The following is a 27,899-nucleotide window of genomic DNA, read 5'->3' as shown; positions in this document are numbered from 1 at the left end:
CCCAAGGAAGCCGGTACTTCCTGCCCTGCCTCTGGGTGTAAGCCAGGATATGGCGCACCTGTTTGGGATGGCTGTTGCTCAAGCGTCTTTTGGATGAGTTTTGGATGAGTGCCAGCTTGCCTGGCCCTCCTCTGATTTTCTCATCATGAGTGGGTCATGGGGGCACTTCCTGAGTGTCCCCATAGCTGTGCAACGTGGAGCCCCGACACTGTCTGAGTGTGTCACCGGCCCCTGAGCACACAGAACAGTCTGGAAACAGAAGTGAATGCTATCCATTTCATAAACAACCACATCCACGAGGTTTATTCCTGGACTGCGAACGACCCTTGCTCACTCAACTCCCGAGTCACTTTTAATTCATCCGTTATTAAATCACCCACATAAATACATATAATAAATACGAAAACAGAAGGTGTTTTCTTTTTAAGTGTTTGGTATACAGAGCTTTTCTCCTCCTGTTTCCCCCTCCCCTGTGTCCCAAGCCCACGCCTCAGGCTCGCATTGTCTCACTGGGCACACAGGCAGCCCAGAAGTCAGTTCTGTGCTGGGGTCCTGGGCCCCAGCGCAATTCGGGGCTCAGGGAGGGACAGGCCCTGGGGACTCACACGTAGTCGTTGAGCCTGTATCCGCTGTACGAGGCCGAGGTGACGGAGGGGGCCCGGTTGTCCTTGTAGGCAGCGGGCGGCCGGTAGGAGGGCGCAGTGGCTGCAGCGTTGGTGGCAGCCCTGGGGTGGGCCTGGTAAGGCCTGGAGGGCGCCTCGTCCTGGCAGGACAGGCAGAGCAGGGTGCCGCCGATGAGCGACAGGGACGAGGAGATGAAGCCGAGGTACAGGGCCTGCCCGATCTCGAACTTCATGCCGCTGGGCAGCAGCGGGTTGTAGAAGTTCTGCACCACGTCGTTGGTGGTCCAGGAGACGGCCACCAGGCAGAGCAGGCCGGCCAGGATGAAGAGCGCGCCGCCCAGCACGGCGAAGGCGGGCTTGGCCGGCGAGCCCTTGGCGCAGCGCGTGCACTTCATGCCCACCACGGCGCAGGCGCTCGCCGCGCCCGCCAGCAGGCAGGAGACCACCATGAGCGCGCGCGCCGCCTGCAGGTCGCGCGGCAGCGCCAGCAGCGAGCGGTAGATCTGGCACTGGTAGATGCCGGTGCTGTGCCACACGCACTCCATCCACAGCCCCTTCAGGTAGGACACGGCCGTCAGGATGTTGGTGCCCACGTGCGCCGTCCTGCGCCAGTGCGGCAGGATGGTGGTGATCAGCGTGCCCACCAGGCCCAGGAAGCTGAGCAGGAAGCCCAGCAGCTGCACGGCCGTGCTGGCCATGGCCGCACCGGGGGGCCGCCGCGCTCGCTCAGGCGCCCACAGGAGTCCTGATGAAGCCGGCGAGGCGGCGGGGAGGGAAAGGAAATGGGTTAAATATTATCTTGGTGTATTTATTTCTGCCCCTGAAACCGATTTTTCCATAGGCAGTTGGTATGATAATTAACATGCAAGAATAGTTTCCGAGACTTCACTGGGTGAAAAAAAAAAAACAAGCTGCTCCTCTGTGACACGCCTGGAAGGCATGACAGCCGGAGTCTGGCTGGCCTGGGACCCCGCGGAGGGCACGCCGGACCCCCACGTCTGATCTCTGAACGCTACGCAATCACGCGTGGGAAGTCCCATCTGCGTCTACCCTCAAACGCTTCTGCTGCATTCAAATCTCACTTCATCTGTCGGTAATCACTTCAATTAAATCAACAAATGGACTGACAGGTGTTCAGGTGTGTGCTGCTTATGACTTAGAAAATACTCTTACATCTATGACCATGCCACCCTGAGCAAGCCTGGTCCTGTTTGATCTTTGAAGCTAAGCAGGGTCGGGACTGGTTAGTACTTGGATGGGAGACCCCCTAGGACGATCAGGCGATGACGGCATAAAAAAACAAAATACGGGATTATAAATTGACAAAATCCTTGCAATCTGTGAGGTCAACCAAGGGTTGCTTTGCCTAAAAAAAAAAAAAGAAAATACCCTTAGACTGCCTGTCAAAATGAAACATTTTCTGAACCTGAGAGACTTCTCTCCTTGCTCAGATAGGATGGGTTTAGCATCCAGGGGCAAGCCTGATGCTGTCTTCCAGAATCCCAGAGCTGGATGTGACCTTGGAGCTTGTTCACCGTCGCCAGGGGACAGGAATTACCGAAGTCACCAGCCCCCCAGGTGCTGCAGCCGGGATCACACACCACTGAGTCTCCCCTCCCAGCTGGGTGCCTCCCCTCACACCAGCTCCTTACACCAAACAGCTGCCTTTCAGAGCCACTTCAGAGGTTCAAAAAAATTCTAACCGTGGTACCATCCAGGACACTTTCTGGGAGCAAGGACCCAGCGCCTTTGTCGTGCCAGGCACCTAGGGGACACTCAGGAAATCTTGGGAGGCAGGGAGGGATTGAGAGCAGAAATGCCCCAGTGGATGCCATTAGCTCCTCTCTCCTGCCCCCACCCACTGGGTGACTTGGGGCCGCTCTCTGGGGCTCAGCTTCCTCCTCTTCAAAATGAGGGAACAGGACTTCATGGCCCCAAAGCGTCTCCTGGTTCTGAAAGCAGATAAAGAAAACCTCTGTGCCGACGTGAGTCACTTCAGCATCCAGCACCGGTGAAGAGCTCAGAGGGCAAAACTCGCTTCCAGCTCTCAGAGCAGAGGACAGTTCTGCACTTCGGGCTGCAGAGCGTCTCCCGGGCAAGGCAGGCCTTGCGGGGAACTGTCCTGGGTCCCACAGGCCTCGTCTTTAATGCTGGGCCCCTTGTGAAGGACTCTGCCCCTAAATCGCGGTGAAGGATTTGGTTAATAACAGACAAGCGACACGTCCACTGGGAGCCTGCACCGTCGTCTTTTTTTTTTTTTTTTTTAAGAAGATGGATTTAAAAACACATACAAAAGGCTTAAATGTCCTGGCACGGCTCTGTCCTGGGAAGGAACGAAACCAGGCGACAACGAAGCCACGTGGAGCCACACGGGACACGCAGTGGTTCGGTGGGGGGTCGTGGGGTGGGGTCAGGGCTTTTTCTGCAGACGTTTGAAGTGATTCTTTGTTCAGCATCCCGTTTCTCACAAGCACTCCATGCGGATTGGCCACGTGCGCCCCGTGGTGATGCCGGCTTCCCTTAGGAAGTCTTCCCGCCGCTCAGCAAGTGTGCACTCTGCGCAGGCGCTGGGCGCGGGCTGGGGAGATGCGCCCCCCTCCCCAGGGTCTGCCCCCCAGGGAAGGGCGAGGCCAGCCGTCCAGCTCTCCCTGCGCGGGAGTTGCTGGTGCCCGCGGAGGAGGCCGCTCGGACGCGTGGGGCCAGAGCTCCGCCAGCCGAGCTCCCCGTGTGCCGGGTGCCTGAGCAGAGCTGACGCCGAAAGCGCCCATTGATCGGGCCTGAGCGATGCCAGGCGCTGCGCTATCGCCAGTGTAGGCCGCCGAGCTTGTTCCGCACGATGGCCCAGTGAAGCCACATCTGCGGCCGCCGCGTTTTACACTGGGAGAAGCGGGTGCAGGGGATGAAATTCTATGCCTGGCCTGCAGAGTCCTTTCCGCGGTTTATTTCCTCCTGCGAACTTCTCTTTCTCGATTCAGTACGTCTGGAGTTAATGCGGGGGTCAGGATAGTATCATCAGTGTTTTCTGGGAGGTGACTCCCCCCCCCCACCCCCGGAAGATACCCCAACACGCTGGCCTCTATCCCACTGCAATGGTTCAGCCGCCAGGGGGCCTGCTGTTCTACTGGGGACGGAGAGGTTGCCCAGGATAGGGGACTCTAAGCATCGAAATCGGGACTGTCTCAGGCGAAAAGCAAGACGGTTCGTTCCTCCAGGGAGCCAGAGGCTGCCGGCTTCTCCCAATGGCCCCTGAGAGCCTTCCAGCCCCGCCTGAAGTTGCCTCCTGGCAGATGGTCACACAGGCTGTCCCTGTCCAGGGCGTTCTGAGGCCTCTCCCAGCCTTTGCCTGTCAAGGTCAACTGTTAAGTACGTGGATCCTAAAGAATGCGGCATAAAAGCTAAGCCCGCTTGACCCTGTTAGTCTAGGAAAGTGGACCAGAAGTTTACTGGAGGTCTAAATATTTATGGAGAGCAATGACTGCTAATTTTAGAAACCATTAGGTTGCTATTTTTAAAAGTGTGCTAGGAGGATTTGCTAATTTAAGAACTGAGTGTTAATGAGCCCCTGACTCCCAGACACTAGCTACCCCCCTTCCCCCACCCCCACCCGAGAGTTACCAGCAGCTGCTACTGGCATTAGGTCATAATTCAACTTCCCAGCGACTACTTTTCACTTTGGGGCCATTCGATGGAAAAACAACTTTGATGAATGCATCCCCTTGGGAAGCACATAACACTCATCCCCGAGCGTGGTCCTCCAGGAGGAGTGGTACGTGTCGGGCTCCGCTGGCCGTGCTGGGGGCGTGGCTTCACCTGCAGGCAACCCCCTTCCTGCAGACGTGTGCGTGTGCTTGCGGAGGCGTTTGCTGGAGAGATGTCAGTCCAAGACAAATACGGTTCTAAGAATCCGGTTCCAAGAAGACCTCGCAGGCGAGGTGGGTGGGGCTGATGTAATGACACAGGAATAAGTGTCGGGTCTTGCATTTGGGTTCACAAAGCCCCCAGAGCACCATCTGGGTGGGCAGTGTGGGGCTTCCTGGTGTGCTCGAGCAGGGTTTAGGGCGGACCGTCCCAGCGACTGCTTCTTGGGATGCTGTGTTTGCCAGATGTCCTGTGCGGAGGGCGTAAAGCCAGGTAGGTTCGAGAAGGACTGGCAACTAGGACTTAAATGCAAACGTGCCATGTGACTCTCCCAGAAAAGTCTCTTGTATGGCGTTTCTAAACTTATTTGGCTGGAGTTGTCCTCCCCCCCACTGTTTTTGGGAACAACTCGAAGTCAAACCACTTTGGCAAATGGACTTAGAGGATGTAAGGTCTTTGAACATTTAACGTGGCAATGGTGACATAAGGTTTCCAAAAATTTAATTAAATTAAAAAAAAAAAAAAAAAGACAATTCGATTTCCGGGAGGGGGAGTGAGGTCTGATTAAGCACCGGCAGAGGCTCAGCAAGCCCGCGGGCTGTGAGGTACCGTGACATCCTGCAAAGGCCGGCTGCGAAAACCCGGGGGGCTGCTGTTGGCCCCCCTAAGCCAGATCGAGTTTTATGAGCACCAGACCTGAAAGGCAAGGGTTGTTTTCCATAGAAACTTCTATGTTATCTCCTCCTTTTGTCGTCTGTGAGCTACGATTTTTTAAAAACAAAAAGAATTTAAAAAAAAAAAAGCCCAAAACACCAAAAGGCAGGACCCTCCAGCGCGTGGTATAGCTCCCTCCATCATGCCCGCCTCCCAGCCCGCCTGGACCCCAGCTGTGTCAGCTCTAAATCAGGCATCGTTTCAACAGCAGTGGCCAATGGTGACAGCCTGGCCAGGACAAGGGACAGAGGCATTGTTTGCCCAGCCCCTGCTCCTGCTTTTCTACTGTCCAGTGTCCCTCGAACTTTCCTCCGGACACGCATGGCTTCTCGGCCCTTTCCCGCCCGCACCGCTGAGGGGAGTGCCAGACGTGGGACAGGAGCACAGTACATGTCACCCATGAAGTAGGCACAGGCCGGATGTGTTGGAAGTTGCTTTGCCCAGAACCCCCTGGGCCCTCTGGTCCGGGTGAAGAGTTGGATGATTTGGCCACGTGAGCCTCGCTTCAGCGTTTGACTGCCCGAAGTCGGAGTGGATTTAACGCCATTTGGGAACAGCTCACTACGCACGTCTGCCCCAAGGGCTCTGACGTGGTGTCGGAGCCATCGTGGTGACAGCTTAAAATTTCATTTCCTAGGGCTTCCCCGGAAGAACAAGGGCCGCAGTGAAAGGAGCGTGGCCCTCGGACCCGGCAGGAATGCGGAGTTGCCTCGGCCTTGGCGTTCAGCAGTTTAGGAAACTATCTGATTCATACAGCTCCGTGTCCTCTCTGTCACCCCGAACAGACTGCCTCTTCATTATTTTTTAGATATTTCGTACATGCTTGAAATTGAGAACTAAGAATAAACTCAAGGGAGATCTGGATGCATCTAAGTGAGATAAATTAGCAAAACTACCCAGCAAGAGAAACGAAAATGACTTTTTGTTACATCAGAATGAGCTGACTCCAGCTAGTAATTCGTACATGCATGATGGATACTGTGTTTCTTAACAAAGTAAACGGGTCTCTTTTCTAGAAGTTTCTCTGGAGGTACTATTATGTACATCTTCCCATACCAGTATATATGAATTATGAGAACGTGATCAAGTAACACCTCGGGAAAAAACATTTCATAATCATTTAGGATGGGTTGTACTGTGGGTCTTTTGGCTGTAAAAATGAAGTTTTCTTCATTAATATCCCAAGCTTTTTGTAACTTTCTTTGGTTTATTTTTCAGACTGACAGGAGTCTGTATTTTAAATGTATGAGGACTTCTATGCCATCTACATATGCAGAAGAACTGCAGTCTTTCTGCGACAGGCAGAGACAGGATAATTATATAACTAATTATTACTCACATGACAGGGCTTGCTGGTGTTATTCAGGAAAAACAAAATGTGAAATACCTGGCCCAAATCATATATATATATATATATATATATATATATATATATATATATATAAACGACAATTTATAGAGTAAAACTTTGCCCTCTTTTTTGGACAAGTGAAGAAAAATCTATTTTTTTTATAACAATAACTGATTCGGGGGGAAAGCCATGTTATTGCGAATGAAAATCATGGTGTGTGGTTCAATGCGTGCAGAAGCCATTTTCAATTCCGCGAGATGGAGCAAACTATTGATTTAGTGACAACTACAAGCTGAGTTACCACAACCATAAAAATTCTTGACCATTTCCCAGGAGACGTTACCTCTCTAATTTCAACCCACCAGATTTCATTAGGCTCCATTAAAAAGGCAGTAGATCAACATTTTAAAATGAAATGACTGGATTTCATTTAATAAAACACATTCATGCCTTTACATAGCCACCTCCCCTGACATGACAGTTGTGTAGATTCGCTGTGTTGTTAATTTTTCATTTTTCAAGGTACAGGTAATTAAAAACCTGCTATACAAGAGAAATATTTGAAAAGTAAAACAAATAAACAAACAAGCCCACAGGTTCTAAGGATATTTTCCAAAGTGTTAAATGATAATTACACGAGTAATAGTTAAAGTGTTCTTTGAGAAAGCTTTACGTGAGAGCTGTTACGAGTTGAATCGTGTCCTCTAAAGAAAACAGGTCGAAATCCTAGCTCTTAGTGTCTCGGAATGTGGCCATTTGGAAGCAGGGTCACTGCCAATGCCACTAGTTAAGATGGGGTCATACTGGAGTAGGGAGGGCCCTAATCCACCAAGACTGATGTTTTCTAAGAAGACAGCCACGTGAAGACACAGAGAAACGGCGAGGACGCCATCCGATCACAGAGGCAGAAACCGGAGTGATGCATCCACAAGCCAAGGCACACCAAAGATCGCCAGCGACATTGGGAGCTGGGAGAGAGGCCTGGGACAGAGCGTCCCTCGGAGACTCCAGAAGGAACCACCCCTGCCAACACCTTGATTTTTGGACTTCTGGCCTCCAGAACTGTGAGGCGATACATTTTTGTTGCCTTAAGCCCCCTGGTTCGTGGTACTTTGTTTCGGCAGCTCTATGAAAGCAATACCAGGGACCGGCTGAATGATAGCACACAGGGAGTTGTAGGGAAAAAAAGCCCTCAGGTCTGGTGCCCTCCAGAACGGACGTCGAGCACGGCCTGATGGCTTCACATCCGTCATGGAAAACGACAAGGCTGTGGCTCGCTTCATGTCCCCAAGTATGGAAGACGAAACTTAGAGAGAGGCTAGAGGACATGAAGAAGGAAGAATCTGGAAGGCCCTCTGTACCTGTGAGAACTCAAGAGCAAGTGCCAGCTACAACAAGCAACCCACGTGGTGATCGAATGACTCAGCTTCTCCAGATTGGAAATGCCTACAAATCCATTGATCCCCTGAAGAGTTTGGGGGCTCAGTTCACCAGTCTGTATGTGATTGGCTGGGCTGCACCCAGAGACATGGCTGACCTTTGCAGGCTGCATGTCTGGTTTTCCTAAATCAACAGGTCTTGGTTTCATAGACCATAAAAACCCAAATTTGGGGTGCAGGCCAGGCTTGGATAAAGTGACTCAGACAGCTGGCCAGGCTTTCCCTTGGAAATCCAGCAGAGCTCAGTGGAACCTCCCTGTGGGACTTAGATCAAAACAAACGAACACAAGCAACAGGACACTTGTCACAGCTGCACTGGAAACCTCCATGAATAAGACAACTATTCTGCAAATTTGGCGAGACTGTAGAAATCATTTACTTTGAGCATCAAACTGGGAGATTATTGCAGGGACTAAAAGTGTGTCAAATGAAAAACACAAAGACCGAGATTCACTAATGCTGAATAAAACACAGCTAAAAATGATGTCTATTGCTCGCTATCTGTAAAAGTAGCCTTTCGCGCCGAGGTGCATAGAAGCTGTTACTATGAATGATTAGAGTAAAAACAGGCGCAGCTAAATTTGCCGAGTGTTTACGAAATGCCAAACACGTGCTAAATGCTTCCATCGGCATTAATGTATTTAATCCTTCAGCAAATCTACAGCGTGAGTGGTGGTGTCCTCGTTTACAAGTGGGGAGACTGAGGCTTAGAGAGATTAAATAACTTGTCCAAGGTCACAGCTCGGCTGGCTCAGGCAGGCCAAATACACTCCCGAGATCGTCCGGGTAAGAGACGCGGGCTGTGACAGAGGTGGGCACTGAGCAGAGATCAGTGTCTAGAGACGTTTTGAAGTGGGGCTGGCAGTGATTGCCGATGGTTTAGCTGTGGGGTGTGAGAGACGGGCGTTGTTCACGCTCCAAGGTCGCTGTCTTGGGCAACTGGAAGAACCGAGTTGCCATTGATTGAGAGGGCGCAGACAGTGGGAAGTGGGAGGGTTTGGGTTTGGACGGCGAAGGGCAGAAAAGACTTCCGTTTTGGACGTGTTGAGTTTGCGTCGGCTCTCACCGCCCAGCTGGGGCCACCACGGGTGGGTGTCTAGGTGCAGAGTTCAGGTTGGACTGAAGGAGAGACGTCCGCTTAGGGCTCAGCAGTACAGAGATGGCATCGAAAGCCCTACGACTGGGTGAAAGCCCCTAGGAAATGCAGGGCAGGAGCCGGATGGCTGACCCCAGGCACCCTCCAGCCTCGGAGATGGGGCAAAGCGGAGGGGGAGAGAGGAAGCCCCCCAGAGAGCGAGCGGTGAGGACAGAGTTCCAAGTCAGAGAGAGAGTGAGATTCACCGTCAAGGCGTCAGGTAAGTCAGGTAACCTGGGCACTGAGGAATGAGCGTTGGGTTTAGCAACACGAGGGAAATTGGAGACCTTGATAAGCAGGGTTTCACTGGAATGATGGAATGGGTCCAAGAGAGAATCGGTGCAGAGGTACGGGAAATGAGCCCAGAGAATCCTTTCAAGGACGTAGACCATCAGGGGGAACCAGGAAGTGAGGCAACAGTTGTAGGATTGGAAGTCTTAATCTGGGGCCCAAGGCCCATAGAATTTAGGATATCTATCAACTAGATGGAAAAAAAAAAGTTGCATGTTTTATTTCATCAGCCTCTCACTGAAAATGAGCATTTCCTTGTCTCATGAACAGGAGCTGCCACCAACAGCAACATGACCTGTGCCCACGACTCTACTACCGATGGAAATCACTGACTGTTTGCACTACAGGTCTGCCAGATACCCGGAAAGACCACTCGCCATCGTCGCGATTTCAAGGTCACGGGAGGTATAAGAGCCCGGCTAGGTCATGTTAACGCGATGCATTAACAGAGAAGCACACAAATTGCCATGAGTAGGATGGTTTCACGATACTTCGATAGTTGCATTTCAACGCAATTGGCTTCCTTTCCAATCCCGTGTGTTATTTTTATATACTTAAAAGCATCGTTCGGAGAAGAGGCGCACAGGCTTCGCTCGGTTGCCGAAGGATCCAAGGCAGGACAACCGACCAGGCCAGGGAACAAGAGCAGCAACCGAAACCCAAAGCAGAACAGTCAAGAACCTCCACATGTGGGGTGCGTGGCCACGGGGAGATCTTTGTTTCGTTTTACTTTGTTTTGCTGTCGCTTTGACCGTGAGAGACACCGAAGCGCGTCTGTGCGCTTTCGGAGATGACCCAGTAAAGAGAGAAACATGGGTGGGGACGGAGAGAGGCCGAGGGCTTGGACTTGAATCCTGGGGTGCACCCGGAGAGGCCAGCTCGGACAGGGCACCGGAGCTTCGTTCTAGAACAGGATGGGCGCCAGTGCAGGAAGCCTGGGGATGTTCTCGGATTGACCCAGTTTTCTCAGGGACTAGGGAGCAAGACGCCACGTTGAGGAGGAAGATGGGGGATGTGATTGGAGCGAGAAGGGGCACCCTGGTCACCCAGGAGAATGACACCTGCGACCAGATGAAGACACAGCCAGCAGCACGTGACCATGCGGCAGAGCAGAGGGTTGGCCGCCGGTCAGCCTTCTGCGGCGCCGTCGCTGGGTGGACGAGGTCTGGGCTGAGCTCGGCGGGGATTCGTCCGAGAGAAAATGATGAAGGCAAGAGAGGCCGGGCAGGTGAGCGTGTCCACGGGGGAGGGAGCGGCAGGGCAGGCGGCGGGCCGGAAGCAGGAGGCGAGGACGCGGAGGAGCGAGCGGGGAGGACGAGGGACGGCGCCTGGAGCCGGGGACGAGTCCCGTGTGGCCGTGGTGGGCGACGGCCAGCGACGGAGAGAGACTAGGGGAAGGGGGGGGGCCGCCGAGCAGGGTGGGAGACGAGGCGGGGGAGGAGCGGCTGGAGGACCGCTGGGGAGGACCGCTGGGGAGGACGTCGCCTGTGGACCCGTGGAGCGGTTAACCGCCGGGTCGTTTCGCCCGCTCTCCGAGAGGCCGGTCTGCGGTCTGCTCGTCGTCGGCCTGATCTGCGCCTGCGAAGGCGAGAGGCGGGGAGGGGAAACGCGCCCGGGAAGAGGAGCGTGCGCGGCCCCGGCCAGCTCCTAGTCCTGCCCTCCGCGTCCGTTCTTCGCAGGACTGCCACGCGAAGGGCAAACAGGCTAGGGATTCGCTTCTTTGCTTTTCTCCTTCTCCCCCTTCACGCACAGTTGTGGGCGAGCGTCTGTGGGGAGGGGGTTCCCGCGTGTGCGTGGGGGGAGCCGTTCCGCCCTGGTTTCCACCGCCTGCCGCCCCAACTCTGCACATTGCAGCCACGTGGCCCGAATCCAGGGGCTCTCCACCCGCCCGAGGTGTTGGCATCCTTGGGGAGCTTTAAAAAGACCCCGCTGCCCCCAGGCACCTGGGAACCTCGCTCCCAGGTGATTTGAACGTGCGGCCAGGTGAGAACCACCGTCCTGATGGATGTGACTTGTAAAGGTCCTACCAGGACCTTCAAAAGCGTCACAGCACAAGGATCTGTGCCGCTTGCTGGCTCCGACTGTTGACTCTGGGGCCCTCAAGATGGGGACAGCTGTGCCCAGTCTGGTCTCCCCACTGTCCCTGAGTGTTATCTGATCTACCCAGAAGCCTCCGCTCTCAGCGGCCTCTGCTGCAGATCCTCCTCTTCACCCACAGGTCCTGTGCTGAGTCCCAGCCCTGTTCAGGCACCCTGGCCCTGCGCCCTCACCCACCCTCTCGCTTCTGCTTTGACGGCCAAGCGTCTAGACAGAGGCGTTTTCCCACTCACCGCCCTTCTGGGCCCATCCTTCTGGTGCGCCCCGCCCCACACGAGCCTGTTCTTACCACCCAAATCCTCTTCCCGGGAGCTCAGCCCCTCTTGGACGCTCGGCCTGCCTCATGTGTTCACCTTGGCCAAGAAGTCTTCCCTCAGGGCATTTGTGTTGCCCTTGAAAGCCGAACTCCTCGGCCCTGACAAGCGGTAAGAACACGATTGGCCGGTCCTGCGGGGCAGGCCAGGGGTGCTTCGATGTATGTGTTTCCAAAACATTTAAGAAGGTGAGAATCGTGCGAGGTATGAGATTAGAGACGAGACGGCAGAGGTCCCGGGGGACCATGCAGGTTGCCGGCCTATGAAGCCTGCCCCGCCTGTTATGGGCAGACCCGGGAACCCAATGTTAGGACATTTCCTCCCTTAAACTGGTGAGGACATCTGGTTTGAGTGCTGAAAGGAACAGGAGATGCTTTTGCAGTGTTTGCAGAATAAAAAATCTGGTTTCTTAGGTTTACTTTTTTCTCCATGTAAGGGTGGCCTAGATAGCTCTGTGAATTTCTGCAGAGGAGGAGCCTTTTGAAAACAGAGCCGTTGCTGGCGTCCTGTGGCCCAGAGTGGCCCCCAGTGGAAACGGACCCAGTGTTCCGCGTCTCAGTTTGCACCGCTGGCTGTCCTGTTCCAGCGAAGCCGAGGGCGCGTGGGTATGTGTTTGTGCACACATCCAAGTTCACGAGCGTGCAGCTGCCTCTGGGTGGCTTGCTTTTCTGCTTAGGGGACTCTGCTCACAGCCTGCCTACCCTCTGGCAGGGTCCCCAGCCCTAGGGAGTGACAGGGACGAGCTGAATGAGTTCCAGCTTCTTCCTTCTTTCCTTTCTCAGAGTCCCACCCACGGGCGGAGGCTCTCTTAGCACAAGCCCCGGGTGCCCTCCCAGCAAGTGGCCGCCCAGCGTGAAGCCTGAGGCAGCCGCCTGTCCTGCCAGCACGGTGAGCACTCCCGGCCGAGTGAGGACTATGATCATCAGCCGCAGGAGGCGTGCTTGAGTTGAAAAATGCCAAGAACCACTCCTCAGCTTGTAAGACTGACCATCTGCATTTTTAAAAAGACATTGGAAGAAGCCTTGAAAAAAATGGCCTTTTAGATTTCTTATTCTGTGTAATGGAAGACATTCTCACATATAAGCAGGCACTTTTTTTTTAAGCAACATTCCATTTTACCGATCTTATTAAAAAAAACTAACCGGAAAACAGGAAATATTTGTAGTAATATCTTTATGGTGCCCAAAGAAGGATCTGTTTGTTCCTTTTTACAGATGTCTCTGCAGATACCTAAGAAGCATGGATCCCATTGCAGAGATGGGTAAGTGAAACCCAGGAAGCTTAAGAGATTTTTGCAAAGCAGATGGGGCCTGAGAAGAACAAAGGCCAGCTTCAAGCCTGACTAATCTGGGGCAAACGGCTCAGCCTTATGTGACTCACCTGGCTATCCACATCCTAACAGCTGCTTCCCAGAGCCGTCTAGAAGATGCTGAGATAATAGGTGTAAAAACCTGTGAGTCCTGGAAGGAAGGGCACCGAGCAAATGCAAGGTGCGTGCTACTGACGTTTTATCATCGGTGCAGATAAACCAGTTCCTGGCTCCACCGAGGCCGACCCAGGCGCAGGGCTGGGCCCAGATGCAGAGCTGAGATGCCGGGAGAGCATGACAGTGAGGCTGTCCTCCGCTTTCCAAGACTTCAAAGCTAAACCTAGTGATTAAGAGATTTGGGGCCTTAAAAATTGCAGGAATGAAATCCGGCGGGAATGTGCCGCCCAGAGCACGGGTCCCCAGCGCTCCAGGGGGCTCCGAGGTCTGGGCACCGCTCAGGGTACTAATCCTTTCTCCTTTGCCCGCGGCCCTCCAGACAGACCTTGGTCCTCCCGCCCATCCTGGGACGACCATGGCAGCTGTTGGGGACATGGAACTCAAGGTAGCTGAAGGATTAACTTGCGTATCAGATGGCATGAAATTTCCCCAGTTTGGTGCCCTTTCTTGCTCTCATTAAGAGAGATCTATAACTCTGCCGCACTTCTGCCCTGCCAGAGTGTGTGTGCGCGCGTGTGTGTGTGTGCGCGCGCGCACATTGTAGGGGACAGGTGTGGGTTGAAAGGGAGGACAAGGCTCCCGAGGGTGGAAGCTATGACCGCTCAGGGCGCACAGAAAGGGCAGTGACCACTGCGATGAGCCCCCAGGCTGACCGGGTCTCACAGCACACAGCAGGTTCCGTCCCGGCTCCCAGACCCAGGCGCGGCCAGCGGGGACAGGGCCCTGCGCACACACTCAGAACACTCAGGAACCGGCTTCTCGTCCTTCCGGTCTCCTTAGGACCCCGGCCGTCTCCACTCTCCGCCGTTCGGGGTCCCCCCAGGACCCCTCAGGCCCAGCCGCCAGCTCCCTTTCTGCAGAGCAGGAGGCGATGGCCACACACAGACCTGACCGGTGAAATGCGGGGGCCTCACAGCCCTGGGACAAATGACCGACAAGTGCAAACCCTCCCGGCTCGTAGCCTCGCCCCAGACTCACTCTCAGAGGTGGCCGCGTTCCATCGGCCTCATGGGTCCCTCGCCAGCCAGCAGGGCTGCTCCGGAACCTGGCCGGGCCCGGCCGGCTCCGGGCCAGGGCTCTGCAGGAGAGCGGCCGCCCGCCCGTCTTCCCTCTCCCACTGACTGGGAGTGCCAGGGCCCGGGGCCCGAGTAGTTGAGAGAAGAGTCTCGACAATTACCGTGTGTGGCACACGTGTCATTTGGGGAGATGGTTAACTGCCCTGCGCTTGATACCAGGCAGCTGGGCCAAAGCAGACATGCGGGACCAACCGGAAATGTCGTTTCTGCACTTTGGAAAAATGCCCGAGACACCGCCTCAGAGTCATTTCCTCCCTAAGACACCCTCCGGCGACTGTCCGGGGCTGGCAGGAGAAAGCGGTGCCCGCCCAGCCGGGCCCTGTGGCTTGCCCCGCGTCCCCCCGGCCATGCCACTCACTTTTCTGGGTCCCGGTTCATGGCCTCCGCGCCAACCGCTCAATCCCTGCGACGCCGATGGGCCCCCGGCAGCACTGCTGCCGCCCTGACCACCGCGCTCCTCCGAGCCGGTCGCCGGGCGGGTGTCCCCACACTGCTCTGGACTTCGTCACGTTGACGACTTCACAGTTTTCATCCTGCAGCCGCCACGGGCCCTGGACCCAGGCCAGGGAGTGGCGATCAAGGTACAGCTGCTGTGTTTATTTCTTTGGCCACGGTGGTGCAGTCTGTCCGCAGTGCGGACTGGGTGGCCCGTGGGCACCTTGTGGAGCGAGGGACAATTTTCTCCGAGTTGGAGATGAGACGTGGTAGGGAAGGTGGCTTTCTCAAGACACGAGAGGTTTGCCCTGAGAGTCCAGCCGGGCTGGGGATGGTCCTTCTGAAAGTTAGGATGGCACCCAAGGGTGGCGGGGGAACGGGGCCTGGCCAGGAAGGCCTCCGGACCCTGCGGGAAGGCTACCCGCCTTTCCGGGGGCCAGAATTGCGACAGCCGGGATCTGACCCCAAGCGCGCGGTCTCCCGTCTCCGCGGTTCGGTGGAGGCGCCCAGAGGACAGAAACGCGCGCTTCTGGGCTCGGTCTGCGGCGCTCATCCGCCTGCGTGGCGCGCGTTGGTGCTTAGAAAAAGACCCGGGGAAGGAACCGCTGGGTGGGCGAACAGCCCCTGGTGGGGACCGGAGCGCGCCCCCGTGTCGCTGGCGGTGGGCGGCGATGGCAGGGAGGAGGAGTGTGGGGGGGGGCGGGGGGGGGTGGGGGGGGGGGGGGGGGGGCAGTGCCGGGCGCTTAGAGCAGGAGTTCAGAGTGTCTGTTAAATATTATTGACGATTGATCCACAACCCAAGTCTACACTGCATCATTTTTTTTTTTTTTTTTTGGTCTCTTCTCTGAAAGTAACCGTCATAAACAAGATCGCCTTTGGTTCAGGGTCATTCATAGGCCCAGATCAACCTCTTCTAGGTAGTAAATATCACGTGTGGTAAAATGCACCCACACTATCTATAATTTTATGCTGGGAATTCTTTTGGGATAATTTTTGTAATTTTGCCATTGGGGTAATTTGGCTATCAGTCATACATTTAATTAATAACTACCTTTGATTTCTTAGCACTCACTGTGTTTTCTTAAAAAAAAAAAACCCGCAAAGAGAGAAAATGCAAATCCTAAATTGTTTTTAAAAGATTACATTTTTAGGAATGCTTCATTTAACAGTGAGTGAAGTGGATGTAGTGTTGTTTCGCAGACTTCCCGTTAAACCTTTATTCGTCCTGATTTTATCTGGAAGGCCGCATGCCTGCACAGGGCTGGGGCGTGAACCGGGCCCGCGGCCCAGGCCTATGTCTCCCAAGGGACAAAAGGACATTTTCTGGGCCAGAGGGCAAAGTCACAGGGACGCGGTGTGACTCAATGGAAGTCAAAGGTATCAATTCATTCTTCATTCCTCAAGTATTTATTGGACTCCAGCAACAGGGTGCTTGGCGAGCAGGGTAGATACGAAGGCCGCCCTGAGGAGTGTGGGGTCTCAGGCACCCAGAGCCAGCCATACCAAGGTGGGAGGTTAAGCTTGGGGCCTTCGGTCCTTCTCTCTCGCCCCAGACCCTCGTCCTTGCTCTTCCCATCAAAGTCTCCCCGTGGATCTGCTTTTAAACTCTAAGGTGTAAATGACTCATAATGGCTTAACACTTTATCCCTCTCAGGAGTGTTTTTAAGTCTAAGGGATAAAGATTTAATAGTGAAATTTCCAACACCAGTTAGGGGGTAAAAGAGGATTTGGAAGAGAAGGGTCATGAGCATTTTCCTAACAGCCCTAAAATCATTTCATTGAGTTAGGGTGGCCTCTGTCCTTCTGGATATGACGGAAGCAGGTAGATATTTCAGATTAGATGATGGACGCAAGGATAGATGGACAGACGGATGGATGGATAGAGGGACGGATGGACGAATGGATGACGGGTGAACAGATCACCTTTAGTCTGATCTCAACTGGTCATTAGGGCTTCACTCATTTTCTGATTCCTCATGGAACCCAGCTAGGGTCTGACACATAAGGTGGTTGGTAAAAGTTTGTGGAATGAACAACCTAACTAAAGGGTGCTTACGTGTGCAGTGGGCCTGTGCTTCGGGTTCCTGCTTTGGGTTCCTTTTGATTTGAGCGACACACAAGCAGGGAGCTCGAGTCTGCAGCTGGTGGACTCTGAGCTCCCTGCAGCCTGCCCGAGGCCGTCTACAGCAAGTGCTAGCGCTAGAGGCAGGATTTGAATCTAGGCCGACCGGCCTCAGTGTCGCTATACCCGTCACGCCTCTGAAAGGAGCTGGTGGCTGCGAGCCCTCCCTGACGCCCTGCTCCGGCCCCACGGCTCGACATCAGCTGTCGCCTGGTCCGCACTGCCAGGTGGAACTGTTCCCGCCGCAGGCCTGCTCCGTCTCCGCGGCGTGCCGGGGACCATGCAGAGGGCCGATCGCTTTGCAGCTCCTGGCCCACCGGCTGCACCGTTCGTTAGCACAGATGCATCTCTCGCTTTCGAACCGTGGATCTGTCTTCGCAGGAATCGCCTGGCTGGGCCTCGGAGGGTTCCTGGACTTTTGGCTGGGGTGGCGGGGTCTGTGTCCAGTGAGGTCTAGTGGTCCAGAGGGCAAAGCTCCGGGCAGCTGCCCTGTCTGAGGCCTCTTTGGAGCCATGCAGTGAAGGGGACAGGGATTCTTCTCTGCCTCCTGGGGACACAGGTCAGCCTTGGGGAGGGAGCCCCCATCTCTAGTTAGAAGGACAGTGAGCTCAGGGTTTGGAAAGGATGTCATTCAATTAGTTGATGGGTGGCGCCCATCACAGAGGGAGAGCTTTTGTCACCCCATCGTGGAGAGGGCTGCCTTGGGTGCCAGGACACTAAGATGCTGGTGTGGGGGCTGGGGACCTTTTGGGGGCCAGGCATTGATGATGGCGTTATCCGAGGAAGGACCATCTTGGTGGAGGAGACCCCTTTTTCGGGCCTACTGTCAGCTTAGGTGGGATGAGAAGCCAGGAGCAGTCCACTTTTGACAAAGAAACAGCCAGACTCAAAGCCATCCTCAACCTGCACTGAGCTGAGGCGGGACAGGGCAGGGATGGGCAGTCTCGGCTCCCCGGGGAGCACTCAGGACCTGCTGACCCACCAGTGGAGGTGGGGGCAGGGAGTTGGGGGCGAGCCAGACCACCACCCAGGCTCTCCTGCGGTCTGGATTTAGAATGGGGGCCCTGGGGCTGCTTTGGAAAAAAGATACTTTCTTTAGGAGAATCTCCTGGCAGGGCCCCAAAGACAAGTGAGGCAGGTGGAGGTGAGACTCTGATCATTTACACATGAATGTCCGTTAGAGCCTGGATTCCAGAGCCTCATAGTTTGGGGTTCGGGATCACACTTTTTGACATAATGAATCTCAACGTCAGACTTAGAGGATTAGTGCCTTTTCACCAAGTGTAAGTAGCCTTAACACTTGGCTGGCGTGTCGGTTTCCTGGGGCTGCTGTAACCTTGTAGCACAAGCCTGTGGCTGCAGACAACAGAGAGTTGCTGTCTCACAGATCCGGAGGCCAGAAGTCTGAGACCGAGGTGCCAGCAGGCCCCCTCCTCCCTCTGAGACACCAAATAAAATTCTTTCTTGCCTCTTCCAGCTTCCGGCGGTGGCCGCCAGTCCCTGGCGTTCCTTGGCTTACCGCTGCGTCGCTCCAACCTCTGTCCTTGTCGTCATGTGGGGTTTTCCCTGTGTGTCTCTCTTCCCACGGCATTTTCCTCTTCTAAGGACACCAGTCGTATTGGATTAGGTACCCCACTAATGACTTCATCTTAACTTGACTACATCTGCCAAGACCCTATGTCCAAGGAAGGTCGCATCCATGGGTACCAGGGATCAGGACTTGAGCCTCTCTTTTTGGGGGACACAATTCAACCCCCAATAACAGCTAGTGATATCTGTGGCTCACCAGTCACTTGCTACTATTTCTCTTATGTGGAGGAAGACTGATTTTCATTAGGATCAGAAAAATCCTATCTGTCAACTTCTCATCTGTTAACCTGTATCCGGGGATACTTGAAGATAGATTAAATCAAGGGCGAACAATACTGTATCAGAAATTACAGCAGACAAGTTCACGTCCACACACAAAGCAAAAGCAAGATGCCTTCCGATTTTATGCTTCGTTTTGTTTTCTGAAGCCGCCCCTTTGGGTGCCATGGGACACCCTCTCACACAGAGACAAGTGACAACAAAGTGACAAGAAATACAAACCAAGGTACTGTCTGGAAACCACACAGCCTGTTGGTCTCCCCTGTGTCTCTTTCTGTTTCTTGAAATAATCCTTCATAAATGGCTAGGGTTGTGCTTCATGATAGAGAGTCAGATAGAATTTTCCTGAGTGAGAACATGTTCAAATAATGGATAGAAATGTCAGTTGATGGCAAAATGTGTTTAACAGGGAAGACCTGCGAGGAAATAAATTAAAGGCCAGGTATATCCTCGTTCAGACTGAGCCCTTTGGCACTGCCAGGACATAACTGTGTTGGCTAATGCCGGTCAGTCGGCATGGAACGGGAAGCTTGCGACATTCAAACAGCGTGTTTGTGAGATGTGACTTCATGCTTACTCTTCTGGTGCCCACCATTTAGCCGACAACAGTCTCAGCAGCAGGTATTTTGGCATGATCTTGTATTTGCTCATTGATTTTTTTTTTGTACTCTGGACACAGGAAGACAACCTTTTGGATGACAGATACCAGGAACTTCCCAACCAAAGTGCCCAGGGATCATTTGATAAGGGACAGCCAAAAATTTATGCCTTAAAATGAAAGAGATCAAAAGAATTGAAAGCGGGAACTCAGACAGATACACCATGTTCTTGGCAGCACTATTCACAAAAGCCAAAGGGTGGAAATAACCCAAATGTCCATTGATGGATGACTAGATAAGCAACATGTATCTACATACAATAGAATATTATTCAGCCTTCAAAAGGAATGAAGTTCTGACACACGCTAGAGCCTCGAAGACATTATGTGAAATAAGCCAATCTCAAGACTCGAGTATTATAGGATGCTACATATAAAAGATGCCCGGAGTCGTCAGATTCAGAGAGACGGGAGAGAGAATGGTGGTGCCGGGGGCTGAGGGAACGGGACTGGGGGTTGGCATTTAATGGGTGCGGAGTTTCAGTGTGGGACGACGCAAACGTTCCGGAGATGGATGGTGGCGATGGCGTCACCGCCGTGTGAACGTGCCGAATGCCATCGAACTGTGCGCTCGAAGATGGTTAAGATGGTAGGTCTTACATTACGTGTATTTTAACGCAATAGAACACGCATGCACACACACGTGCACGCACACACACGCGCGAGAGAGAACATGTTAGCCTTGCATTAGTCACTCTGAGCTGGGCCGCCCCACGCAGGATGGTCTTTAGCAGTCCATGAATTTTACTCATAAGGAGTAATTTCATTGGAATAAGTGTTCTCAGATAGCAATGACGCTTTCCTCTGATTTCTATTTTAGCTAATTCTGAGAGCCAAATGCCAAATCTACGTCCTAGCCTAGCAGGAGGTGATCTTCCTGCAATAAGCTCCTCTTTCCTTAAGGGCACACTGTGGTCAGGTCCCCCCCAGGTGTCACGTGAAGAGGCAGGACCTGGTGAGCAGGATAGGACGGCCAGGTCATCCACCTACCGTTCTGGGCCTCTGCTAATTGCTACCCCCTTAATGCACAGGAAGTCACACCTCCGGGTGCCTCCCGCCTTATAATGCACTAAGTGCTTTTATACAAGCTGTTATTTGACCAGATGCTCGGTGAGGCAACTGCTGTTATCTCTAGGCATCTTGTCCAGTCCTTGCAGCTCGTCATAGAAAGGTCTGGGCCTCACCCTAGGCCTCCAGCCCAAGCCCCGCATTCTCTCCTCCACAGGCCGCCAGCCCGGAGCTGCCAGCCTCCCCTCGAGCTGGTTCAGGGTAGAGCTTTGCAGGCAGGCACTGAGCACTCAGTCGAGATCCGCTAAAGGAACAAGCGTGGGTCTCAAGCACGATTTCCCTAAAGTCTTTTCTCCTCTTCCAGTCCGGGCTTATGTCCATTACAGCTGGGGGACCAGGATAACTTCGCTGGGTCCTAGACTGAAACACCTTCGGAATACCTTGGTTGCCACAGGGCAGGTGGTATGTGGATGAGTAAGTCAGAGGCTCCTGGGACACGCTCAGCTACCATCAAGCCTTTCACCGACAGGAGGAGACGTCTGTGGATACTCGGGTTGGTGAGTGTGGAGCATCGTTTGCGGCCTCCCCTCCCCCTCCGCTTCCTGTCCCTGTCCCCTTCACACACGCATGTTAACACGTGTGCACAGGCATGCGCAAGGATGCATGCACGCGCACACACACACACACACACACACACACACATACACATTCATTCTTGAAATGACTTTGGACAGCAGCAAAGCCAAATCTCTCCAATTCTCTGAAAATAAGGTAAAAGGAGAATAACTTGGAGCCAGAGGAAGATCTTTCTTTCCATCGCGTTAAGTTAGGAGGCTGCCTGGCCTTCAGCGTTCTCAGGATGAAATGCTGGTTAGTGGCTTCCCTGAGCCCTTACTCTAGCAAACCGATTCATGTCGTGTGGACTGCAGGGTACACTTCCGGTCCACAAACCAGAGGCCTCCGGATACCTTGATGGTTCATGCCCTAAAACCAGGCCCTTCGATCTCTACTGGCAGCTCTTAACGAGCCAGAGTCTCCCTTCTCAGCCAGAGGCCTCCTTCATAATGAGGTTAATGCGAAAATAAGACAGAGCACGCAGAGCCTGTGAGGGCAGAACCGCCAGGAAGGGGCCGCGTTTCGGTGAGTCGCCAAAAACAAGCAAGGAGCCCGATGTCAAACCTGACACCGCCCTCTGAATTTCCAAGCGCTTGGGGTTTTTTTTCATGTTGGTTTCCCAGACATTCATGTCTGTGGAGAAGACTGTCTGAGCTCCAGGACCTTGCTGTGTCCGCTGAGCCAGGTAATAAAAACCATCTGCCTGAAATCCTTTTTGGAACAAGAAGGGACATACACAAACAAGCAAAGAGTCATAGAAGATCAGGGGGACAGGGGTGGGGGGGCTGTTTCAGCACGGGGGCGTGTGGGCGAGTCCAGAGCAGGCGCTGCAGGCTTCTGGAAGGTGGTTGTGAAAACATGTAGGACTTATAAATAAATGTGGTGCGTTCTGGGCTGGGGGCCGAGGAGGCCTCATTCTCTTCCCCAGCACCCGCTCCGCGCGTGAGGTTTTACCTGGGAAGTAAACGCTATCGGGATTCGGAATTAACCCACGGGTTCCTGCGGTGTGGGCTGAATGGTGTCCCCCCAAAATCCATGCCCACCCAGAACCTCAGAATGTGCCCTCTGTTTGGAAACAGGCTCTTTGAGTTAAGATGATTAACTAGATCAGGGTGGGTCCTACCTCCTCTAATGGGTGGTGTCCTGATAAGAGGAGAAGGGACTCGTTGGAGAGAAGGTCCTGTAGAGAGGAAGGTGGAGGAGCGGGCAGCCACCAGAGGCCGGGGGAGGCAAGGGAGAGCCTTCTGAGGGAGTGGGGATGGCCCTATTGACACCTTGACTTTGAACTTCTGGCCTCCAGTGCTGCTCGCTGCTTGAGAATAAAGTCCTGCTGTTTTAGGGCTCCTCCTTTGTGGTGATTTACTGTGGCAGCCACAGGAAACACACAGCCCCTTGCTGGCCGGGAGCTGTGTAGGTGTGGAGATATGGCCATGTTAGGACCAAGAAGTTGGCCACATTCTTGGCGCTTAGCTTAGGAGTTGAGGTCCAAGCGTAGGACAGAACTGATCTTGAAAGAAGACTTGTTGAGCCAGTTTTTTTTTTTGTTCGTTTGGTTGGTTTGGTTTGGTTTGATTTTCTGCCACCTGAGTAGAGACTGAGATTCTCCTGGGCTCAAGGGAAAATGAGGGCGGCCTTAGAGCAAGCAGCCGGTAAGAGGGTCTGAGAAGGGGCCTGTGTCCCCATCCTCCTGGTCTCAGGGTCAGCCTGCAGATCAGCGAGGTCCCCCCAAATGCCCGGGCTGAGTTGGGGGTAAGGAAAGAGGGCTGCCCTTCTGGCTGCCCTGGGAGGTCGGGCATTGGGGAGAAATACCAGGAAAAATTAGGTTTTTGGCTTCTGGTAGCCAAGATAGGTTTTATGTTTTCAGCATAAAACCTCTATTGGATAAAGCCAGGTATTGGCAAGAGATGATTTTCATTCTTTTAGTTCCTATTACCGTGTAAAGATCCAGGCCTGGAGATTTGATCTCTGAGGTTCTTATAACCCAGGAAACTTGGGGACATTGCACACAAACTTCTGCCATGAGGAATGAGGCAAGCGTAGTTCTCCCTGCCCTGGTGGCGGAGGATGAGGGAGGCTGAGGGCGGCGGGGGTGGGTGGGGGAGCCAGTGGTCACATACGTTTCCCCCAGTCACCCCAAATTGAATGTCCTGGGAAGGACTCCAGGGAAAATGGAGTTTTATTCTGTTCCCTGTTTAGAATCCTTGGAGGAGATGATCCTATCTCAACATGGGGGCGTCTGGGTATTGGGGAGCGCAAATGGTTGCAGGAGGGTGGGATGGATGAGCTTAGTTAGGATTCCCACGTGTCTTCATGACTCTGCCGCATGAAGGGGATCTGGGGATCCGCGCATGTCCCCAGAGTGGGCACGGCACGCAGCCCAGAGTCCGACAGGGAGCCGATGGCTGCAAGGAGCCCACCTGGGCCAGGGATGGAGTGGGCATCTCACCGGACCTCGGATTGGGTGCTCCGTGGTGGCATGGTCACACGTGAAAGCCCCCAAGGCTAGGCCCGCTGTCCCTTGCCTTTAGCAGGGGCATTGCATGGATTCCCAAAAGGCAGACCTAACCCACACGTCCCTGAGTGGACCCCTGTCGGCACACTCACCAGGGCTAGCACAGAAGAGGCCAGTGCAGGGACTGGACAAGGTCAGGAGACTGTCCTCTCCCCGTGGGGACCCCGAGCCTCCCTGGGCATCAGCTGCCATCTTGGACATGAGGAGGGGAGGAGAGAAACGGCACCGATGAGCGTTGAACCTTACCAGGGACTATCTCCCTAATGGAGACTGTTTCAATCAAAGGTGATTGTTTCAACCAGAGAGGATGCAGATAATATTAACGACAAATTAAAGTCCCCTCTGCTACTGTGGGAGACGGACTCACGAGGAAGAGAACAGAAGAAGCTTGGTGGCCCCCGCACCCCTGAACGGTGGAAGTGAGTCTGGGGTCTCAGCGCCTTGGCGCGGAAGGCTGGCAGTTATGGGCTGAACTGTACTCCCCCGATTCCTAACCCCCAGCACCGTGGAATGTGACTGTCGGCGGACATGGGAGCTTTAAAGAGTGACTAAGGTAGAACGAGGCCAGATGGACAGGCCTTAATCCAACGTGACGGAGAGGAGGCAGAGGGGAGGCCGCGTGGAGGCAGAGACAGAGATGCTGCCGCAGCCCCTGGAGGCCAGGGCCCCCTGGCAGTGACCGGAAGCTGGAGGCGGCAAGGCGGGGCTCCCTCCCGGAGCTGCAGAGATCGCCGCCCTGCCGACAGCTCCATCGCCGACTTTCCGCCTCCAGTTCTGTGAGAAGATAAACGTCTCTTGTCTGAAATCACCCGCTTTGGGGTACACGGTAGGGCAGCCCCGGGAGGCCGAAATGCCCGCATCGCAGAAGTCGAGGCTTCCGGAGGAGGGAGCCCAGTCTGAGCGGGCTCGGGAGCCTTTCTCCTAGGGCAGATTCCTGCAGGTTTGGAGCCCGGTGGGAATGCAGGGCACAGTGTCCCCTGCTCCGCCTTCCGGAGCCCGAGGAGCGAATGCTCCCTTTTCGCCCAAGACTCCCTCCCGCCCAGGCGAGAAGGAAGGGAAATAGCAGCCGGAAACACAGGTTTTCTTTGCTCTTCAGCAGGAAGCAGCTCCATGTCTGTTTTATTTTCCCTTCCTGTCCATTGATCTTTCTATCTCCAATAACTCTTATCTTTCGGCAAACTCAAGCAGGCCCAGCACGGGCTGTGAAAATGCCGACCTTCAAAGGGTTCGCACAGATCGCCTCGAAGGCCTGACCTCAGCCCAGGAAAGCTGGAAGGAGCCAGAGAAATCACTCCTCATTTCAACGCTGCAGCAGCATAACTGAGACGTTGTTGCCCCTGGCCGGTCACATCTGTCACCTTATCTGCTGCCACCAGGGTCCCGACTGCCTTGAGACACCTGCGTTATCCACCCCCCCTCCCCCACTCCCCCACCCCCAGGGCTGAGTTATGAGCCGGGCTCCAGGTCTGCTGCCCGCCGCTTGGGCGTTATTCCAGGGGCGTGAGCGCTGGGTCGCCTCGCGAGGGCTGTGGTTTAATTTCCTTTGCTGCTTTCAGGGTCTTTTCGGAGGAAATGGGCGAAAGCGATGGTTCTCCGTGGCGGTCAGTCTTCAGCCTCAGCCGCCGGTCGTGACAGCACAGAGTGACGTTGGTGACAGGGAGAGGGCGATGCCTTTGCGAGCCAGGAGGAGTGTGAACGCAGAGAGAAGAAAAAAGTAAAGTAGTAATAATAATATGAATAATAATAATAAGACCGCCTTTTGCCTGGTCCCAGAGGGTTAGAGGTTGAGCTTTTCTTCCGCCTGGAATCTGATCTTGCTTCTCATGTCTGGATTTCGCTGTTGCAGACCAGGAGAACCCGCGTGAAACCAGAGGCGTCCGGTCTCGGTCTCGGGACGGAGACGTGCGTCTGGGCTGGTCCAGCCTGCCGTGAGTGTGCGCTGGGACCTGTCATCGTGGAAGCGGGTGAGGCGGGTAGCAAGGCTCTCTCCCCCTGCCCCACCCAGCATCGGGCAGCCCTGGCGCGGGGTCCTTCGGCTCCAGCAAAGAGAGGAGGCAAAGGAACCTCGGTTCTGGATTGGGCCCGGGCTTCTGTGTCCGTGTGCAGTGTCGGCCTGTGCAAACGAGGACCTGTGGGGCCGAAAGCCAGCCAGGGCTCGGCGGCCCAGCCTCATCCCCTCTATCCTTGAGGGGGAGGTGGGGAATCGGGTCCTTCTCTTCGAAGCGGCTCACACGGCAGGGACCCTGTTTGTAATTCAGCCACCCAGACAGGGATGACTCTTACAGCCCATCCACCGGGATGAGGCTCCTTTGTCCCGATTTGCACAGTCTCGGTGCCCACGCACGAGTGGCCTTGACGCGACCAGCCTTTGCGTGGTCGCTTTTAGGGCATTTCACTGAGGGAGGGGGCGACAGAGATGACCTAAGTTGCGGCAAGCCTTTAGAAGAAAATGAAGAGAAGTAAGCCACGTAACACACACTGGTGTGGGGAGTCCAGAGAACCCCGAAACTCAGGGAAACTAGCCTTTAGAGTTTTCATGGGAGTGGGGCCCTTCTGTCTTCAGCCTCTCCAATTCTGAATTTACAGAAGTCCAGGGCTATATAATTTAGTGGGGAGAATGTGGGCATGGCATTTTCTCCTTGAATCAACCCAATACCTGCATGGGAAAAGAAGGCCTGCTCTTAATGATCATTAATAACCGCAAAATTCTTTGACTTCCCGAGGAGGCCCAGAAGCCTTTGCGAGGCGCAGAGCCGCTGCGGGATCCGGGGAGCACGTCAGAGGCGACTCGGAGGATGCGCAGTGAGCGTCTGCTGCGTCCGCCACCTCCTCGCAGGAGGACTTCGTCCCTTGTCCTCTGTGGACACCGCTGGAGGGAGACACAGTGCGCGCGCGGCTCCCTGGGGCTCCAGCCCCGCCCCAGCGGACTCTGCCAGGCCCCCGCCACCCCTCGCTCCCAACACCTGTCCTCACCTTCTTCTCTTCCTCAAGCCCCCCGCTTTAGTTTCCTGGGGCTCCTGTTGTGCCATTCCCGCCACACACCCCGGGGCTTACGACCACAGAAGTTCATTCTCTCACGGTTCTGGGGTCTGAAGGTTGGAAATTAAGTTATCATCAGGTTCCCCCCTAAAAGTCCCAAACCAAGGTGTTGGTAGGGTTGGTCCCCCGTGGGGGCTCAGAGGAAGAAATCAGCCCGAGCTTCTCCCCCATCTTCGGGGGGTTGCCCGCTATCCTTCGCGTTCCTTGTGTGGCAGGCACACCACCCCGATCTCTGTTTCTGTCATCATCCTTCTGCGTCTGCGTGGCTGGCCTCCTCTTTCTGTAAGGACACCAGTCCAAGGGGGTTAAAAGTCGCCCTTGCTCCAGTGTGACCTCACCTGAGGTCTGCTAATCACATCTGCAATGGCCCTGTTTGCAAATAAGGCCGCATTCTGAGGTTCTAGGGAGGACACTGTTCCAACCAGCGCACCCGCCCTCCGCGACGACTTTCCCTTCTTTTCCAGAAGAAGCCGTTCTCTTAATATTCTGTTCCTAGGAAGAGATCCATTTAGCCCTTTACCTATTTCATCAAGACTCAACTCTACCAAAAAGTTCAACACCCCTTCCCGTTTTATATGGTGCACCATCCTGCTAGGGAAGCGGTTCCCGCCCTGGTTCGAGCGCCCTCCCTGCCCCCCCCCCCCCCCCCCCCCCCCCCGCCCTGCCCTCCCCAGCCCGCCCTCCCCTCTCCTCACAGTGCTGCTCTGTCCCCTTGGATCAGTGTGTCAGCACGCAGTGGGGCTCCGTCTGTGCTTGTTCCCCGAAACGGGGTTCCCTGCCGTCTTTCTGGTCCCAGCCCTGAGAGCGAGGCTGTGGTGGCAGGTCCTCCGTCCCTCACCGCTCGCCGCCTCTCCAATTCGCTGCCGTTTCCCCAACAAGCTCTTTTTCCCCAGCCAGGCTTTCAGCTTTTTGAAGGCCAAGACGACGACCTATCTGCTTCTGCTCCCACAGCACACCCCAGGGCCCGGGAAGACTCAGTACATTTTCACTTAAAACATGCACAAATGCAGCCATTTTGCTTTACCGGCCTGAGTTCCTGCAGAGAATTACTCATCAAGGTTTGAGTTGTTCAGGATATTAATACAATACGATCAGGGGTAGAATCTAATTGTTTTCATACCTGTTTAGAGTTTCTAAAGGTGGACCCGGGGTTAGCCCGTTTCAGCATCTGTAGGGTTGCTCATTAACAGGTATGTTCCATGCACCCGATGCAGACCTACTGAATGAGAATTTGAGAAGGTGGACCTGGAAACTTGT

At 54.4% G+C, this 27,899-nt stretch overlaps 1 protein-coding gene and 1 long non-coding RNA gene across 4 annotated transcripts; one reads left to right on the top strand and one right to left on the bottom strand.

Annotated features, from left to right (window-relative positions):
- Window positions 1–275: 275 nt before the first annotated feature.
- On the bottom strand, window positions 276–14,855 carry CLDN14 (claudin 14). 2 transcript variants are annotated; one of them, XM_016123468.2, is made up of 2 exons: window positions 14,743–14,855; window positions 276–1,368 (listed from the first exon to the last, which is right to left on the bottom strand). In XM_016123468.2, exon 2 carries the CDS (start codon window positions 1,319–1,321, stop codon window positions 602–604), a length of 720 nt encoding a protein of 239 aa, XP_015978954.1. In that variant the 5' UTR covers window positions 1,322–1,368; window positions 14,743–14,855; the 3' UTR covers window positions 276–601. The 2 variants fall into 2 exon arrangements, with proteins under 2 accessions (XP_015978954.1, XP_036075537.1); XM_036219644.1 differs by lacking the exon at window positions 14,743–14,855 and adding an exon at window positions 14,287–14,655.
- Window positions 14,856–14,893: 38 nt separating this feature from the next.
- On the top strand, window positions 14,894–27,228 carry LOC107499364. Of its 2 annotated transcripts, XR_001594239.2 has the most exons (5): window positions 14,894–14,965; window positions 20,841–21,033; window positions 25,160–25,317; window positions 25,450–25,567; window positions 26,330–27,228. It is a non-coding gene; the product is annotated as an uncharacterized LOC107499364 (long non-coding RNA). The 2 variants fall into 2 exon arrangements; XR_004950552.1 differs by lacking the exon at window positions 14,894–14,965 and having other exon boundaries at window positions 19,784–21,033.
- Window positions 27,229–27,899: the final 671 nt, after the last annotated feature.

Source organism: Rousettus aegyptiacus, unplaced genomic scaffold (genome assembly GCF_014176215.1).
Source record: "Rousettus aegyptiacus isolate mRouAeg1 unplaced genomic scaffold, mRouAeg1.p scaffold_m13_p_4, whole genome shotgun sequence".
NCBI lineage: Eukaryota > Metazoa > Chordata > Mammalia > Chiroptera > Pteropodidae > Rousettus > Rousettus aegyptiacus.
The sequence above is the reverse complement of the archived record's forward strand: the minus strand, read 5'-3'. Positions and strand labels throughout refer to the sequence as shown.

Bases quoted from the DNA above. Each gene is read 5' to 3' on its own strand.
- CLDN14 (XM_016123468.2), bottom strand. From the start codon at position 1,321: ATGGCCAGCACGGCCGTGCAGCTGCTGGGCTTCCTGCTCAGCTTCCTG.